Here is a 15,920-nt window from a genome sequence, read left to right as displayed (position 1 = left end):
ACCTCTAGGGATTTTTCGTTGCTCCAGTTGGCTGGCTCATCCCTGGGTTTTTCAGGCTGTATGGGTAATAAAACATAGCTGTGTTGGCTTTGTGGTTCATCTGGCCGTGCTCCGTGTGAGAAGGAGCTGTATTTTAGGAAAATGTCCTTTCAGGGGCAGGAAAACTTGTCTGCACAGAACTGTTGTGAAATAACGGAGACTATACTCGAGGTCTCTGCCTCTCCCTGGCCTTGTGCTGCCTGTGTGGAGAGCAGGGAGCTGCCCAGGCTATGCGACCAAAACGTGGGGAGCACCGCGTGGGCAAGAGCAATTCTCCAGCAGCACCTGCAGCCTTCCCCCGCGCAGGCTAATATCATTTCAGCTGCCCCATCTCAATCTGGATTATTGCCACCAAAATAATCAGCATGACTGAGGATGTCTGCCAGCGTGGGAGAACTGCCACTGGCACAGAAGTTGTTTGATGCTTTCTCCCTCCAAATGCTCTCGCTCCTCGCCAGCCTTGCCCGTCCCGGGTGAGGTCTATGCTGGAGCTGGCCCCAAGCAGCGCTGCAGGCTCAGGTTACCCAGCTCCAGCTGAAATAGGAGCCTGGATAGGACAAAAATAAAATGCTACAAGTCAGGAGGAGCAGTGGGGAGGCTGGAGTTATTATAAAGCCATTATGGAGCTATTACAGCCCTATTAGCCATCGCTGCTCCTTCTGCCTGGAGAGAAGGGTCCCAGGAGCGATGCTGCTGCCCCAGGGAATCCCTGCTGCCTCCATCCCCTGCCCTGAGGCTTGGCCCCCGAGGGCTGCTCCGTTACTGAGGGCATCTCACGGCTGATTTCTTCATTGCTAAACAAAACTCGCGGTGTGGGACCTGCACATTTCTCACCCTTCGAGGTGGTGACTCTGGTGCTAGCACAGACCGGAGAACCAGCTGTGGTCAGGCGTGACCTGGGGTAGCTCCCATGGTGAGACAGAAATAGAAAAACTCAATTCTTCCCTTCAAGGAGCATTATTTCTAGCATCATGAGAAAATAAACTAGACCAAGAGGTATTATTTTCTCTAAACAAGATGCTGTTTGAAAACACCCACTTAGAGTCACATATCATTTTTCTCCTCCCTGCTTGTTGCAACTTTGCCAAATCAAAAAATTTCAGTACTGAGTTGGCCTCAAAATTCATGAAACTAACATAAAATTCCTGAGGTTGTTGTTTTATTTTGAAAAATCTCACTCTTTTTGTTCACTACCTACTGCTGGAGCCCTTAAAGACCCAATTTTCATGTGCCTCTGACCAAATTCGCTAGAAACTCCCTTTTCCTCCCCCTTCGGCCTCTTATTTTCCTGATTTGCCATCAATCAAATGAGTTCTGGAGCCAGGCCTTGAAGCAAACATGAAGCACTTGGAGATTTGCAACTGATGGTAGGAGTTGTCAAGAGCTGTTGTCAGCACAGCATATGAGATGTGTGTGAACCATGCCCAGCAACTGTTCCTTCCAGAGCCAGCTCTTCTGATAAGACAGAAAGCACACAGAGCTGATTTCCCAGCACAGATACCCACTGCAGAAGACGAAACAAGAGCTTACCCTGCTGTCAGTTTAAGAAGCGTTGGGTTTGAGCAGGAGAAACACCCCCACGCACGCACACACCTGCTCCCACATACTCTGGCTCAGCCCCAACCGTCCCCGTGCCTCATTTCACGCTCAAGGCTGAGCGGGTTTTGCTGCTGGGACACGTCTCGGTGCCCAGGATCAGGCTGGGACGGCTGGAGATTGCTGGGGATCCACGGACCTGCTGGGTGGGAGCAGGTGGAGCGGCCGGGTTGGCTGCCCGTGCCTGGGAGGACACAGCGGCTTTGTTTGCCCGTGGGAGGCTCCCCCAGCTTGGCACCAGAAGGTTAGTACTTTCTAAAAGACTATTGTTTTCACCCTGTGATTTTGGAAAGACGAGGGGAGAGCTGGGCAGAGGCATGAGAGCCACCCTGGCTTCTTCTTCTGCCTCCGGTTTCTGCTGTTGTGGGCACCTTCTTGGCTGCACTCCTGTCCCCCGACCTCCTCCTTCCCACGTGGGTGCAGCTCAGACCCCTGATCCTGCTCAGACTGGGTTAGAGTCCTTGTTCATCGCATCTCCTTGTTTCTTTCCCTATTCTTCTGTTAGCTGGAGAGGTCTCTGTTGTGTCAGGCATAACAGCAACAGCAGGTCAGAAACACACATAGTTATTTTCCTAAAGCTACGACTTCTCCAGCCTTGGCCTTGCACGGGCATCTCAGTTTCCATTGTGATAAACCAGCCCGCCGGCCAAAGCTGATCGTCCTCATGGCTGCAGAGCTGGATGTAGAGATTTGCTGGGAAACGCCTCAGCAGCCACAGGGCTAATGACCCAAAAAAGAGAGAACCCCCAAACGTACTTGGAAAGAAAGCCCACACGTGTTTTAGATCTTCACCTGTGGTATCTGAGCTGGGATCAGCAGAGCCTCCAGGAGACTTTAGCAGGGTTCCAATCAAGTTGCAACACAGGTGCCCTTTTCTTAGGAGAGCTAGATTTCAGAATTTGTCCTCTCCAGCTTTCACCGTTACCAAACACCTGTCTAAAGAGATTTATTAAATCAATTAACTTCTGCATAATGACAGGAATGCAGTTTTCCTCTGCTCCGTTGGGGCTCACTGTGACTGTGCAGAGCAATTAGAGGTGACTCACAGGGGCAGGTGGATTTGGCCAGGGTCCCAAGAGGGCTGGCCCTGTCCCCAGGACACAGGGCACAAGGTTGGCTTCATGGCGATGCTGAGAAAGCTGCTATTTATTTACATAGAATGATTTCTTTTGCTGTAACTGAATCAGCACAGAAGATGTTTTTCCTTTGGAGGAGTTGCAAGGCAACGTCTCGTTATGCAAAGGATCCAAATAGCAAAGGGCTGTTGCTAATTGGCAAAAGTATTTAAGTTTCCCAAAAGCTGGCTGATGAATTTATCTGCAGCTCAGCTGCTCATCAGCAGGGAGACTGGGGAAGGACCCCAGCTCCTGGTGAGCCTCAGAAGATGCTCCTTCAGGGAGTGATGGGCAGGAGCAGATTAACGCCCAGAAGATGTTTCCTAGGTGAGGGTAAGATGTTTGGTTTGGCTTGTCTTTTCATAGAATTATAGAATCATAGAATAACCAGGTTGGAAGAGACCCACCAGATCATCGAGTCCAACCGTTCCCATCAAACACTAAACCATGTCCCTTAGCACCTCGTCCACCCGTGCCTTAAACCTCTCCAGGGAAGGTGACTCAACCCCCTCCCTGGGCAGCCTGTTCCAGTGCCCAATGACCCTTTCTGTGAAAAATGTTTTCCTAATGTCCAGCCTGAACCTCCCCTGGTGGAGCTTGAGGCCATTCCCTCTCATCCTGTCCCCTGTCCCTTGGGAGAAGAGGCCAGCACCTTCCTCTCCACAACCTCCTTTCAGGTAGTTGTAGAGAGCAATGAGGTCTCCCCTCAGCCTCCTCTTCTCCAGGCTAAACACCCCCAGCTCTCTCAGCCGCTCCTCATAAGGCCTGTTCTCCAGCCCCTTCACCAGCTTTGTTGCTCTTCTCTGGACTCTCTCCAGAGCCTCCACATCCTTCTTGTGGTGAGGGGCCCAGAACTGAACACAGGATTCGAGGAGCGGTCTCACCAGTGCCGAGTACAGAGGGAGAAGAACCTCCCTGGACCTGCTGGTCACGCCGTTTCTGATCCAAGCCAAGATGCCATTGGCCTTCTTGGCCACCTGGGCCACTGCTGGCTCATGTTCAGTCGCTGTCAACCAACACCCCCAGGTCCCTCTCCTCCAGGCAGCTTTCTAGACAGATTTCTCCCAGTCTGTAGCACTGCACAGGGTTGTTGTGCCCCAAGTGCAGGACCCGGCATTTGGCCTTGTTAAACCTCATGCCATTGGACTCTGCCCAGCGGTCCAGCCTGTTCAGATCCCTTTGCAGAGCCTCCCGACCCTCCAGCAGATCGACACTTCCACCCAGCTTAGTGTCATCTGCGTCCTTTAGCTCCCTTCCAATAACAGGAACAAATATTTCCTTAGTATAATGACTGAAATGATGAAAATGCACTGTCTTGGCCTTAAAAGTTTCCTGGTCTGTGTCCCCTGCTTGCCTTGCAGATAAGGGCTGTAATGCTCTTTGATAAAGATAACACGGAGCCAGACCTGCCACTGCTCTTGCCAAATTTTAATCTTGTGATCCAGTTTCTGGGCTGAAGTGGTTTCACGCAGCATTAGAGAGGGACACTTCTCAAATCAGGGTGCTGTAACTACATGTCTTTAACATTAAGCCTCTCTTGGCTGCTCATGGTGAAAGAAACAGTCTCCAAACCCTGCATAAAGCCACGTTCCACCTGGGGCAGGTGGGTGAGAGATGGGCAGGTCTGGCCTTTAACCTTGAAGAGTTTTTCCTGGTGTTCAGCTGATGTGTGCTCTGCTGCAGCTCGAGTGCTTTTGCAGTCAGATCCAAGGGTGGGGAACTTGGCTAAAGTTTTCCTTGTCTACACAACCTTTTCAGTGGGGTGGGACGTGTGAATAAAAGCGCTGAGACTGGATTTATGGTGTCAGGCTTTAAATGCAAACAGCTAAATAGGGAGGAGGCTTCATGAGGGCAGAGTAAGCCCTGCAGCCACACCAGGAACAGCTCCGAGCCAAGTGCTTGGACAAATTTGGTATTTCCAGAGCTGTAGACAGCTCTCATCTCTTGCATCGCTTCTTAGAGCCACACTGCTAATCCTTTGTGCCTGTGCAAACATGAGAGGGGAATATCTCTGTTTTCTTGCTCTGGCCAGCCCTTCCTTCCCTTCCTCCTACAAAGTGCAGGCTTGAGGATGCAGCACAGACCTTGAATTTGTGGGAAAACCTGGGGGCACAGACACCGGCCACTGGCTCGGTTGTGCCGAAGAGGTTTCTGGTGATTTACTGCTCACTGCGCTGAGCGAGCTGGCAGATGCTCTGAGCTGGCAGAGAAGGAGGGAGATTGTCATGTGGAACAAAGTGCTGTCTCCTGGCAGAAACAAGGAGAAAGTCTCGTCTGCAGCCTTACCCGCTGAGTGCAATATGGTGCTTAAGAGTCATCCTGTGGAAAGGAGTGGGTAATCTGGTTGAATGGTATTAGGTTCTGTTGCTCTAAGTGCTGCCTCTGAATGCTCTGAATCCATGAAGGAACCATCCTCAGAGTAGTTATGTCAGTGATGTCAAAGGCTCTTTGACCCCGGTGCCCTGCTAGGGTGAGGACAGGGCAAGAGTCACAAAGGAAATAGCACAGTTTCCCTCTTTCCTCAACCTTTCACATCCTTTGCCTTTTAAATAAAAATTAGTATTAATAAATCCAGCAGACCCTAAAAGATGCCCTGACCGTCAGGTGCCAAGGGGAATGAGGACCTCAAAGGAGAATGTGCAAAAAATCTTAGTCATTAAAAAAGAACTGCAGTGCTATCCGAGTGATGAGTAGTGGTTGAAATAGCAGCCTTGGCCCTTTGAACACCCCAGCTCCGGGGACAGCAGTTTATCCTCCCAAAGTAAGCACTTATTTTTCTAATATGATTGCAAATTTATTCCAGAGATAATGTGATACCATGTAATTGAGAGTCCCCCGAGCTGGTACCAGAGTCTATTCTTGTCAAGCTCTCTGTAGACCAGTGGGGATGTTATTGCACCACCACTAATGAAGATTTAGGGAGTTCTTGCTTGCTTTGAGGGTTTGTGTCCTATGCTCCTGTGCTGCTGAAGGTCTCTCTCATCCCAGAAAATCAGTGCAATAATAAAATCCTTTCCTTTTCCCACCTTCCCACACTCCTATATTGCTTGATATTAGATGGGCCAAAGGCTACGTATGGTGCAGTTTCCCCAAGATTGATTGGATCTTGGCAGGCTAAAGAGAGAGAAAAGCTGTAGAGAGGGTGCTGCAGCCCTTCTCCCATCTGGGTTGCTAATTTGAGTGTTTCCTCAGCCCAATCATCAAATTTTCATGGAATTTGCAAGCGAGGACTTCTCACTGAGACCTCTGTCCTCCTATTGTACAGGACTGATGCAGGCCAAGCAACCTCCCATCTTATTCATGCCTGCTGCCAAGCTGGGAGTATAAAAGCTTAGGAGCTACCAGCATACAAGTTTTGCCACTCAGAGTTCCCTTGAATGTCTCTTGAGGGACACAGGGAAAGGGACTGACGTCTCCAGGCTGCTGTGAAGGCAGCCGGGGTGCCTGGAGGGCTCAGTGCTGCCTGGGGCTCTGGGAAGCTGTGGGGTACAGGTATACGTGCTGATGGAGAGGGGCTGTGAGCTGGTCAGAGGCATCTGTAGGTGTCTGGGGTAACTCTTTCCAACCTGCCTACGCTGTAACAATGCAAACAAAGTGAGAAGGATGCTAGTAAGCATTGCAATGTAAATCCTACTTCTGCAAGGCTCAAAGACAGCTGATCAGAAGGAAACTGTTTATTGTGAGGTTTAGGAAAACAATTTTTATGCAAATTGCTTTTTTGGCAAGTAATGGAGTTGATACAGAACTTGGAATTACAGTTTTAAGAACACAAATACACAGCATCTTGCCCAACAAACACAAAACAAACTTATTCCCTGGGGAACACTAAATGAGGGAATGTTTGCTAAAATAAATGGGCAACAAACATGAGGGTGGGGTGGGGACACAAAACAGAACAAAACAACCCAAGTTGGAAGCCAAAACCCCACTGAAGAAGCAGCAGTCACATCTTCAATTTTGCGTTCAGGCTGTACTTTCACTTTGCTTTTCCTGTTCGATAGCTGCCAGAAGAACAGAGGAAACAATAACATCATAAATAAACATTATTATGGTTCTGCAGGATACAGATTTCTATGGTCATTCTTAGAGCCAGGGGATGGTAAGTCCCCACTTGCTTTCTTTGGCCACCCTGGAAATGACAGCTCGTTCCCATGTCTGCAGAGCTAGGAGGGTGCAGCTCACTGAGTGCAAACTTCTTGTAAATACAACTTTAGTGTCAGTATGGATAATAAAATAGAGGAAAAAAAAGGTATCTTATGCTGAGGGCATCTCCATGGCTATCAATACTGACATACCCAAAGCGGTTAGTGGTTAGTCTTCTGAAGGAAAGAGCTCACAAGGTCTGGTCCAAGTGCAGAGAAAAGCCATTTTCACATCCTAAGCTGAATGTGAATCACAACCCTCACCTGGCTGCCTGTGCACAGCGTCTGCGAGAGAAGGTCCTGCACAAGAAAAGCCCAGGGGTGCTTTGCTAAGGAAGATCGCCTCTTAGATGGGGATGATAATGGGTTTCTCCTGCAGCCTTATTCCCAGCAAAGGTGCCTGGAGCTCTCCTGGCCAGTGTTGCCAGTGGAGGGGGGGGCAGCAGCTCGCCTGCCTAATAACACTTTAAATCCAGAACCCAGACACCTTCTGGGGATGCTGCCTGGCCTGCCAAGGATGTGCAAGGCTTTCCCTGTGCATCTGTGCCTCCAAAGAGGCTGGCAAGATGGTAATTACAGTTTGATCCTGTTACCTGCAACCAGCAGAAACAACGGTCTTGCTTTCTGTGGAAGCAAGAGCAATCCCCTCAGAAAGGTTTTTTTCAGACAAAACACAGAATTGTTTATAACTACTCATATCCTTGGAAGCCCAGCATAGAGTACAAGTCTTAGTATTATCCCCAGTTGAAGTCAGGGATGAGTTTGAGCCTGTAATCCGATGATTAGTATTCATTTTGCATATGAACTGCAGCACAGATTATGTCCTTGCTGCTCCTAGTTCGAACAGCCTCATAAATACTTACTTTCTTTAGTGGGCAATGGATTTTTCTCTCTGGTTTCTGTCTTCTTCAGCTTGGTCTTGTCAAATGTTTCAATTTCTGCGAAATCTGGTTTGTCGGACATGATGGGTTCTGACAAAGAAAGGAAAAACACACCCGTGGCTTCATTAGCTAGTGCTGTGTTATCAGCCATCTGCAAGGCATTTTCTGCTCAAAAGAGGAAAAAAAAATGAAAATACCTTAAAACTGTTTATTTCATATCCCCCCCCAAACTAACACCTCAATCTGAGACCTCTCCCTGGAGCGTGGCTCTTTCACAACGCAGAAGAAGAAAGGCATAGATAGAATTTGATCCAGATTTTTCAGACTAAATTTCTAAAAATCATATTTTGCACGTGGAAACAAGAACACCTCTCTAAAGAAAAGACAATGCATTAATTGTCAATAATCCATGGTGCCACCTGACACTAACCTCTATTTTCAGGAATGCTGCTAACTAGAAATTCTACAATAAACCCCAAATTCAATATGAACAAAGAGCTTCAATTATGATTTTGTTTTAATTGGCAGGCTTTTTCTTCAATTTTGAGCACCCTGTATCTGGATGAGCTGCTGTGGACACTTGTGCTTAACAATAGAGGACCGGTTCACCCAGCTCTTTGTTTGCTCTCACACTCAATATCTCGATCGCAGGCTCAATGGGTTTGATTATACCCTATTCTAAGAGACATTTACAAAGCACAAGCATTCAACACTTCACTTGTCAAAACTTCCTTAATCTAATTCCTGTTTTTAATAGAAATTCAAGTTAAAATCCAGCCTGGGCATTATTCCCTTGATTTCAGTGGAGTTTCCCATCAAGGTGAGGTTTGGCCCGGAGATGGCTGATATAATTCTATTTTTTTCCTTCCTGAAGATAATCAGATTTCCTTGCTATCTGCACTGAGACAACAGAAGTAAATATTCACAGGAAAAGAAAAAAACACTATAAAAATCAAAAGCTACCCAAACCACATGGCATTACCGTCTGGCTGCTCTCTCCTCAGCTGCTTGGTGGCCGTCTGAGGCAGTGTGAGTTGGAAAAGGTCAGGGTAATCCCTCCTCTCCTCCCCCCGCCCGAGCCCATCGCTATTAATATTGATTAGTTTAGTGCTGGGATTGCTCAGTGTTTAGGGAAAGGACAGATTGCTGCTGCAGAAAGTGCACGAGGGAGGGAAACGGGAAAACTAAGATGGGAAAATTGCCAAAATGCATCTTGTTTATTTTTTTCTGCTTTCTTTTCTCCTTGTTTACCGAGATGATAATATTTCAGTTTCCCATCCTGCCCTTATTTCACAATGCTGAGGTTCAGGGTTAAGAGGAGGTGTGGAGATCATTTAAGGGCTGGTGCTGCAGTTTGTGGTGAGTTTTTAGGTGAATTCAACAAAGCACCTGGGGATCGTCCACAGCCACCGGGGCTGGCAGAGGCACGTGCTCGGGAGGGCTTGAAGCACAGCCCTGATACAAACACTGCAATCAAAAGCCAAATCTGAGATAAGCGTGGCCTGAGCACCACGCTGGTGTCCAGGAATGTGTCCAGGTATGTGTCCCATCCTGTTTGCGTGGCTGCTCCCCATATTCCACCCATCCCCATGGTGTGACCTGCTTGCAGGTAAACTCCTCAGTTGCAGTGAAGGGAAAATGCGCCATACATGCCAGGTGATGTAATTGTAGGAAAAAAACCACTTTAAAACGGCTAATAATCCTTGTGTGTGTTTACAAGACATATTTTACATTAGATTTGGGCACTACCTGTAGCCACCTCCTAGAGCTGCTGCTTCTGAGGGCTGTGGACATGGCTCCAGCTTTGCTTCCCACTTTGCAGCAACAAACTATTTAGGGAATCATTTTTCAAGGTCCTCAGGTTTGGGAGGGAAGGGCTAAGCGCATCCTCCAAGATGCTGGTTTGGGTTTCCTCTTGTGTAACGTTGGATGTATCCATCAGAATTCCTCGTCTCAACTCCATGACAGTCAATAGGGAGAGAACTAACTTGGGATATAAGTAATTGTGCCCTAGGAGAATCTGGGTTTCTCTACTAACTATATAGGGAGCCTACAACAAGCTCAGGGAGGCAGGGATGTCTAATTGGGAACACTGGGAAGGTGCTGTGGATTTTTCTATTGGCATAATAGGCTTAGGTAGAGTGGATTTAGGTCTGATGTGTGTGCATGGAGAAACTGATGTGTATTAAGGACGACTTCTTCCAAAGTGTGTTTAAAATAATGAACACAAGTACAGAAAAAAAAATATATTTTTACTCATCAGTGGTGCAAAAACCTGCAGAACTCTGGAATGCCAAAGAGATGATCTAGGTCCCGCAGAGCTCAGCCCTGTGCAAACCTGGCTGTGTTGCTTTGGGACCAACAACTGCGCTGGTGCTAACGCCGCTACATTTTTGTGATGCTGACAGCTCGGCTGACTTGTGTAGACTGGCTCGGTTACCTCTGCATCTACACTGACTGTCCAGGCAGAATCACTGTGTGCGGGGGTAGCAGTCATACTTAGATCCAGGACTTGGTTCCCTTGCTTCCTCCTCCTTACTACAACCAATTGTCAAAAATAGAAAGCCGTGTTTTGACCAACTCCCCCTGGGAATAAGCAGGAAGGCGGCTGCTGTGTAAATACTCAGCGCAAGCTGCAGCTGAGATTTGGCACTGAAGAGTCTTAGTTTGTTTCCTTCTTGTTAGGCTGGACACCAGATTTAGAAGGTCAGAAGATCAGCAACGACTTTAAAACACGACCTGAATGATTCATGAATTCAGGCATTTAATGAGTTTCAGTTTGTTTAGATATTTGTCCATTTTTACAAGTAACAGAATTCTTATCTGTTGAGATTATAAGGGGAAAAACTAAATTTTGACTGGTGCAGATGGAGTGTTCAGGACAGCAAAGCAGAAGAAACTTGCTTCTGACTTTCAGTGTACAGTCACAGGCTCAACATCTTGCATCCACAGTAGAACTCAAGCTTTTCTAAATACGCTAAGGCAGGATGGGCTTTTTCTTTCACCAACACCACTTTAATTGCCTGATTTATTGACAGACCAAATGCTAAAACCAGGTTGGGATACAGTGTTTGGGTTTTTAGGCTGAAGATGTTTTTAATTGATCTTGGGTTGGGTTTCTGAGCAAGGTCCAACAGGGTTAGTCCACGTAACATAATAATGAGAGATTACGTGTTCCCAGCCTTGGTTGAAATCAGTAGATACTCATCTCCACAACGAACACCTCGACCATGGCATAAAGCATCGGTCAAGTTTCTGTAGCTTGTAAGTACAGTGCTGTGGTCAAACACAGCTCATGTTGGATTCCAGCCTCACGTTTCCATCCTCTGTGCAGGACAGCCAGTTTTGAGTAGTTTTCATATGGAAAGTCTGGAGTCCAGCCTGAGAGCAGCGCACACTGCGCTGAGGCTGGTAACTGGAAGGAAAGGTGAGTAGGTGATATTTTACTCAGATGTCTTTACTTTCACTGGGAACCGAGATATTCTGCCACAGAAGCAGCAAAGCAGTTACTTGACAGGTTTTTAATGGCAGGATTTTAGAGTCACCAAGGAAAGGAACGTGGAAGTTGCCTGGCCTTGGGATGACTGTGGTAGCAACAAACCTCAACAATTTTTGAAGTGCACAGAGGCAGCTGAATGATCCAGCACATGGCAATGAGAAAAACCAGCAAGCCAGCACAGCAAGCAAACTGTAAGATCTTTACAGATCCTATAGACGTAAAGCATGTAAAGCCATATTAGTATGCCTGTGTCTGAAAAGCTACCTCAGACAACACGGAAATTGTATGTTATTTCAATCTTCTGCCAAAGGATGAAGGGCTGAGGCAAACCTGCCAGGACTGACACCTCTGATACCAGTGAGTCACCCGCCACTGACAGCGCGAAGCGTGCCTGGCAGCGCGAGCTACTGAGTGTCTGTCAGACACCCACCGAGAAACAGGGGAAAACAAATACTCGCTACCAGGATGGAGCAATAGGTGAGAGGAAATGTTTGAAGGGAGCTAGAGGGCAGAGGAAAATTTGGAAGGGAGTCTGAAGAGCGAGGCTGGGAGGTCTGGAGCCTGCTGCCACTCAGCTTTTTCCCTTAGCTGCTGTCACTTGGAAGCAGCGAGCCCAGCTTGTGTGGGGCTGCTGGGACATACATAAATAAGGGCACAGCCTCCATGGACTGGGGGATGCTGTGCTCGTGTTTGCCACAAGCAGTGCTCTGCAAATGCCAAGTTGCACGGGGACGAGGAGCACAACTGGAAGAAGACAGGTTTTTTTCCTCTTTGGTGCAACAGAGGGAATCAGATCGCATCTATTTCTAGCTGAGGGGGGACAAAGCACCCTAAAGTGAGCAGCCAGTTAGAGGAGCAGACACTAGGACAGTATCTGTAGCTGAGCCAATACACTGACACAACTGATTTAATAATCACATTAGCGCTGTCTCAAAATAACACACTCACTCAAATATAACAGTGAGTTCATTTTCAAAATATTGTGGTGTTTTTGGTGCTAAAGGTAGAGGATTAATTTTTCAAGGTCAAAATCCGGGCTGGAATCTGCAAGCACCCTAATTCCTTTAGGTGTCTATGAGCATCAAGCACCTTCCAGAAAGGTAGCAGGATCGGGCATGTCAAACCATCCTTAGGCAGCTTCCCATCCTTAGGGGAACAGAAAAAAAAGACTTCAGCTTCACTGAAAGGGTTTTCTTAGTTCTCTTTGTGCCTTTTGTTCCGTCTTACTGCCAAAAAAAATATTCATGTTTGGGAACGGAGACAGGTTCCCAGGCTAAGAGACAATGAATCCTGGGGGTGTAAGGAAGGCAACGATCTCTCTTTGGCAGGGTGTCTACTGTAATGCTAGAGTGTAAATACTCAATACTTGCCTTCTGCTGTATGTTTCATCATCACCTAAGGTGTTTCACCTTCCTCATTGAGACCGTTTTGCCTTTAGGGCTCAACATGCACAGAGGATGAGGGGGAGGACAGGCTAGTTGTAGATTGTCCTTCTGCTTGGACTATTTTTTCCAACCTTGTGTTTCCCAAACAGCTCTGGAGTTTAGACAGTCTATACTAGGGCAAACATAAGCTGGTGGGAGTGGAAATTTCCTCCCTCCCTCTTTTTTTTGGTTTTATAAAACTTGGTATGGGGGTGAATTTTTAAAAGTTTAACCAGATGGAGATTCTCACAACAGAACTTACTTGAGAAATGACCTAAAAGTGTGTCTTCCAGCATAATATACTTAACTTTGGCCTGGCCTTTTCTGCCAAAATGCAGGGACACATGAGTGTGTTATCAAAGGTAAAAAAATGTAATACAAAATGTCCATGTACATGCTTCCCTCCCAAAGACAGGATGGGGAAATAAGCATGTGATATATTAGTCACATTAGGTAATATGCTTTAGAGCACATGATGATTTGTGATGAATAGTGGTCTAAAAACACTGGTGTAGCATCACTTCTAGTCTTCCCTAACAGTCTTTTTTTCCTTTCTCTCTCTCTCTCCTTTCTGTCTCTGGACAGAAGCATTTCTTGCAGGCAGCAGCTCTTAGGGAAAGAGTAAGGCAGAGAATTCTTGGGTGAGCATTGAGAGTGTGCTCAAACGTGGCTCTTCTCAGTGCAGTTGGCTGCTCTGGAATTACAAGATCCACTGTTAGATTTCTCACTCTCTTTGCTTTAAACAAAAGGAAAGTCACTGTTCCTTATTAAGATTAAATTGTGGCACCCAGTGTGCAGCAAATAGATAACCAATCTAATCCAAGATAAGATAACAAAATCCATAGATCTACTAGGTTGATATTAACTCCAGATTTTCTTTTCATCCAGAGGAAAAAGGACAATAGGTGCGTCTGTCATTACAACCCACGTTGTGCTGGGCTAGACACAGAGGTGTGGTTTCCTTGACTTTTGGGATACAGAACTGTGAATGTAGTTTTGATGGGTGCCTAACCACAACCTCTCTCCCTGTTGTCAAATCACTCCCCTTTCAATAGCCTGGGACCTCCTGGCAGCTGAAATATGTTTTATGTTTTGGGGAAAAGAAGATGAATCCTCAAGTCTTTCATCTGCTTAAAGAAATGAGGCTGCTGAAGCAGAGGAACAGACTGGGCAGCCAAGTATCTTTTTCTAGCTGATATCAGTGAGCAGCTTCCACAATGAAAACTTGTATTTCATCTTTTCCAAAGAGCATTTTCCAATTTCATAAGCTTGTTACAGAGAGTAAGCCAAACACATAGGTCTCACATACTGTGTGCAAGGTCAACAATTATGTAAGAAAGTGGTAATCGGTAAGTTCCACATTTGTTAAGTCCTGCCTGTTCAAAGGGAAGTTGTAAGTATATTCTGTGAAATGTGGTTGGTTTTCCCTAAAATGTTAAAAAAAAAGAGGTGAGACTATTTTCCTCTCCTGTTATTTGAAGTGAACACCTATCTCTTCAGAACTTGACTGAACTAGAATGTTTTCAATGACTACCTTTATGGCTTTTTGGTCTTCCAAATGTACATAAAGTGCAGAAATCGGCTGCAGTCTTGTTAAGACTGTCTTCACAGCAAGGTTAACTTGAGCTCTCTGCTCTCAAACTGACTCCTCTGGAGTTAGTGTACTCTGAGTGTGAGTGACCACACCATGAAATAACATGGGAGCAGCAGAGAGTGATTGTGTTGGCAGCGACTGTGCTAACTTGAACTGTAGCCTTTCCACAACCCAAGGTATAAGCACCACAGCATCTGAAGTACAGAACCTCATGAGTGCAAAGAACAGGAATTCAAAAGGGATGGGGACATCCAAGCTTTCTTTCAAGTTAACTTTTCAGTGGAAACTAACTTTAGGGCATGAGTTCACGTCTGTCCACAGCCCAACTGGTGAATACAGAGAAAAGCAATCAGGAAGTGAAAAACGAAAGTGTGCAATATCGTAATGTTTGCTTGTATGATGCATACATTGAATGATTTTTTTCCCTTTGGATGAATACTAGCTTGCATAAAATTCAAATAACTTGGCTCTCTGCAGAAGGGGGGGGGGTGGAGTGTGGGAAGGGGAACAGAAGGAAGGAAATGGAACTGAGAAGACTGAATTAACCTTTCAATGTCTTGAATTTCAAGAAGGGAAAATCATCTTCTGTTAAGCCTGCAACTGTGCAATTAAAATGAGAACAAGTCTTAAAAGCCACATTTGTCCCATGCTCCTAGATCTCTGCTTTAAAAACAAATCTTCCAAACCCAAGACTCAGATTCAAAGAGTATTCAAAGGCAGGAAAAATATCTTATGCTGTAAATGTTTATTTTAATCACAGAACTCTGGTAGGAAAAATGAGTAAAAATGTCTGACATTCATGTACAACATGTACTTTTGTTATTGAATTCAGTTTAAAGAAATCCTGCATTTGTGCCTAGTAATGGCAGGCAGTCTATGAAGAGAGGACTGGTTTTCTCTGTGCTGAAGTTCCTGTTTCCATAAAATAGATTCTTTCACCTGTTTGCTTGAGCATTGTGAAGCTTCATTTGTTAATATGGTGCAAAGCTTTAAAAATGGACTTTGATTCTTAGTTGTCCTTTTGGACGTTGTGAGCCACAAGAACTGGATACTTCCTAATTCGAGAGCTGCCACGGAGAGTTACAGATATCCAACACAGCCAAGTGTCTTCTGCTGGGCATCCTGAAATAAAATGCTCGAAGATTTTATAATGCTGGAAAAGATAAACAAAGCAAAGGCTCAGTTTGGGGAAATGTCTCTATGTAAGAAAGGAAAGCATTCTGCAGAGCAAGCAGTTGGAAAGTGTTACTGTTTGCTAATTCTTCTTTGTGTTTAAAGGACTCACCTTTGTCAATATTTTTGCAAGATATCAATAGGATCCATTTAAGACAGAAATTGAGTGCTTCCAAGTTCAGGAGAGTATATCAAATAATTTGTTTGCAGATGGACAATTAAACCCAAAAGCAAATACTTTGTTGACATACAGACAATCCTCCCCATGCCCCAGTAAAAGCTGTTGGTCCAACATACAGATATTACACCAGACAGTGTCTTGCTTTGCTATGCACCAGTTTTCTGTTTCCTCCTACTAAGACAAATGACCCAATATGAAGGTGAACAATTGCCTGGCAGGCTATCAGCCTTCAAAGGACTGGATGGCATTGCAAAATCGGTTCAAGTTCTGGTGTAT

General features: G+C 45.9%; 2 protein-coding genes across 3 annotated transcripts in view; both read right to left on the bottom strand.

Annotated features, from left to right (window-relative positions):
• HNRNPAB (heterogeneous nuclear ribonucleoprotein A/B) overlaps positions 1–15,920 on the bottom strand; it is a 302,005-nt gene that overhangs the window by 78,375 nt on the left and 207,710 nt on the right. The window lies entirely within an intron of this gene.
• On the bottom strand, positions 6,429–8,827 carry LOC138727035 (thymosin beta-12-like). 2 transcript variants are annotated; one of them, XM_069869169.1, is made up of 3 exons: positions 8,756–8,827; positions 7,756–7,863; positions 6,429–6,751 (listed from the first exon to the last, which is right to left on the bottom strand). In XM_069869169.1, exons 2-3 carry the CDS (start codon positions 7,853–7,855, stop codon positions 6,714–6,716), a joined length of 138 nt encoding a protein of 45 aa, XP_069725270.1. In that variant the 5' UTR covers positions 7,856–7,863; positions 8,756–8,827; the 3' UTR covers positions 6,429–6,713. The 2 variants fall into 2 exon arrangements, with proteins under 2 accessions (XP_069725270.1, XP_069725269.1); XM_069869168.1 differs by lacking the exon at positions 8,756–8,827 and having other exon boundaries at positions 7,756–7,924.

This window comes from Phaenicophaeus curvirostris, chromosome 15, assembly GCF_032191515.1.
Source record: "Phaenicophaeus curvirostris isolate KB17595 chromosome 15, BPBGC_Pcur_1.0, whole genome shotgun sequence".
Classification (NCBI taxonomy): domain Eukaryota; kingdom Metazoa; phylum Chordata; class Aves; order Cuculiformes; family Cuculidae; genus Phaenicophaeus; species Phaenicophaeus curvirostris.
Note: the sequence above shows the minus strand (reverse complement) of the source record. Positions and strands in the feature narration are given on the sequence as shown.

Coding starts and splice junctions, on each gene's coding strand:
- LOC138727035 (XM_069869168.1), bottom strand. CDS start 7,924: ATGGCTGATAACACAGCACTAGCTAATGAAGCCACGGGTGTGTTTTTC. Junction 6,752..7,755: donor TCCATTGCCCACTAAAGAAA/GTAAGTATTTAT, acceptor TTCTTCTGGCAG/CTATCGAACAGGAAAAGCAA.